The sequence below is a fragment of the Eptatretus burgeri genome, chromosome 4 (assembly GCF_056783735.1).
Source record: "Eptatretus burgeri isolate ZD-2024b chromosome 4, Ebu_testis_v1, whole genome shotgun sequence".
NCBI classification, from domain to species: Eukaryota; Metazoa; Chordata; class Myxini; order Myxiniformes; family Myxinidae; genus Eptatretus; species Eptatretus burgeri.
This window is the reverse complement of record NC_140964.1, coordinates 115,193,106-115,195,541: the sequence shown is the minus strand read 5'-3', so window position 1 is coordinate 115,195,541 and position 2,436 is coordinate 115,193,106. Positions and strand designations below refer to the sequence as shown.

The following is a 2,436-nucleotide window of genomic DNA, read 5'->3' as shown; positions in this document are numbered from 1 at the left end:
ATTCACACGTCAACAAATATGAAACCATCAGAAACATTTACAAAATTAAAATATGAAAAAGAGATTAATGTCAGAAAACCTAAGTTCAAAGTTGGTGATATCGTAAGAATATATAGGTGGAAATCTCATTTTGAAAAGGGTTTTACTGAACGATGGACGAAAGAACTTTTTAAAATTGTTGATGTAATAGATACGGTTCCTTGGATTTATAAAATATATGATTTGGAAGGGGAAGAGATTTTAGGTTCATTTTATTCACAGGAATTACAAAAGACAAAACTAAGCAGATAATACACCTTTGTGGACACTAGAGGGACAAGTCCGAGGTGTATTACAGTATATAATGTGTGTCAAGGGGGACGTTCTTAGATCTGTGAACCCCAAACACAGAATCCTCAACTGAATAGTCAAGGTTTAACTTCTGTTTGTGTGTGTGTGTGTGCAATGGGAGCAATAGGTTGGCGCTTCACTCCCTCCTACTATACACCGTTGTGGACACTCGAGGGCCAAGTCCGAGGTGTATAACAGTATATAATGTGTGTCAAGGGGTGGACGTTCTTAGATCTGTGAACCCCAAACACAGAATCCTCAACTGAATAGTCAAGGCTTAACTTTTGTTTGTTGATGTGTATGTGTGTGTGTGTGTGTCCCAACCCTCACATTCAAAATCTCAACCCCAACCCTCACATTCAAAATCTCAACCCCAACTCAATCCTCACCCAACACAATGTCTTTTTCAAAATGAGATTTCCACATATATATATATATATATATATATATATATATATATATATATATATATATATATATATATATATATATATATATATATATTTTACGTTTTTTTTTTTTCTCTTCTTCCAATTCTGTCTTTTAAGGCTTTCAGGTTTGATAACATAGAAAGAGGGAGTAAGAACTTTCTTGATAGGTTTAAATCCCAAAGAGTGGTAGCATTTCAAGTCTTCAAAATAAACCCAACTTTCCAAGTCTCCAAGGTAGTTATTTAAACCATCAAGGCAGAACTCATTTACTGATTTTTTCAAAATTTGTGAGTCTCCAAGGTAGTTCCCATATTTAGAACCATCTTGGCAGAACCCTTTTCCTGAGTCTCCAAGGTAGTTATTTAAACCATCAAGGCAGAACTCATTTACTGATTTTTTCAAAATTTGTGAGTCTCCAAGGTAAAACTTGTATTCTGGCTCATCAACGTATAACTTGTTCAGTGGGTATTGTCTTGATAACTCACAATGAGTACTATTGCTGTAAAAACTCTTTTTCAGGATTTTGCTGGTCTCCAAGGTATAACTCTTTGGTTGGGTCATCAAGGACGAACTCGTTCTGTGGGTCTTGGTCGCTCATAAGGTCTTCAACCAAGCCAACAATTTCGCCCCAAGTTGTAGCAAAAGCAGTATTTTCATTTCGTATTTCAGACACAATTTCCTGTGAGAGAAAATAATAATGTATTAATTAAGTTATTTAATTATTAAATGAGTATGCTTCAATCAAAGTTTGAAAATAGGAAAATAAAAATCTTACCTCAACAGATAAGAGGTTTGAATCCAGTTCATCAACTTGAAGGTTTAGTTCCATACAAGACAGAGAGTTCCAAGGAACACCAAAGTCATCCCACTCAAGGTCTTGCTCGTTCTGTAGGTCTTGGTCGCTCACAAGGTCTTCAACCAAGTCAACAATTTCGCTCCAAGTTGTAGCAAAAGCAGTATTTTCATTTCGTATTTCAGACACAATTTCCTGTGAGAGAAAATAATAATGTATTAATTAAGTTATTTAATTATTAAATGAGTATGCTTCAATCAAAGTTTGAAAATAGGAAAATAAAAATCTTACCTCAACAGATAAGAGGTTTGAATCCAGTTCATCAACTTGAAGGTTTAGTTCCATACAAGACAGAGAGTTCCAAGGAACACCAAAGTCATCCCACTCAAGGTCTTGCTCGTTCTGTAGGTCTTGGTCGCTCACAAGGTCTTCAACCAAGTCAACAATTTCGCTCCAAGTTGTAGCAAAAGCAGTATTTTCATTTTGTATTTCAGATACAATTTCCTGTGAGAGAAAATAATAATGTGTTAATTGAGTTATTTAATTATTAAATGAGTATGCTTCAATCAAAGTTTGAAAATAGGAAAATAAAAATCTTACCTCAATGGATAAGAGGTTTGAATCCAGTTCATCAACTTGAAGGTTTAGTTCCATACAAGTCAGAGAGTTCCAAGGAACCCCAAAGTCATCCCACTCAAGGTCTTGGTCGCTCATAAGGTCTTCAACCAAGCCAACAATTTCCCCCCAAGTTGTAGCAAAAGCAGTATTTTCATTTTGTATTTCAGATACAATTTCCTGTGAGAGAAAATAATAATGTATTAATTAAGTTATTTAATTATTAAATGAGTATGCTTCAATCAAAGTTTGAAAATAGGAAAATAA

At 34.5% G+C, this 2,436-nt stretch overlaps 1 protein-coding gene across 1 annotated transcript in view; it reads right to left on the bottom strand.

Annotated features, from left to right (window-relative positions):
- Positions 1 to 836: 836 nt before the first annotated feature.
- Positions 837 to 2,436, bottom strand: part of LOC147028935 (uncharacterized) — a 2,909-nt gene continuing 1,309 nt past the window's right edge. The window contains exons 2-5 of the mRNA XM_085879829.1: positions 2,155 to 2,349; positions 1,846 to 2,058; positions 1,537 to 1,749; positions 837 to 1,440 (exon numbers count right to left, since the gene is read on the bottom strand). Coding sequence (XP_085735955.1) covers positions 1,255 to 1,440; positions 1,537 to 1,749; positions 1,846 to 2,058; positions 2,155 to 2,349 — 807 coding nt within the window. The 3' untranslated portion in view covers positions 837 to 1,254. The remainder of the gene's footprint in view (positions 1,441 to 1,536; positions 1,750 to 1,845; positions 2,059 to 2,154; positions 2,350 to 2,436) is intronic.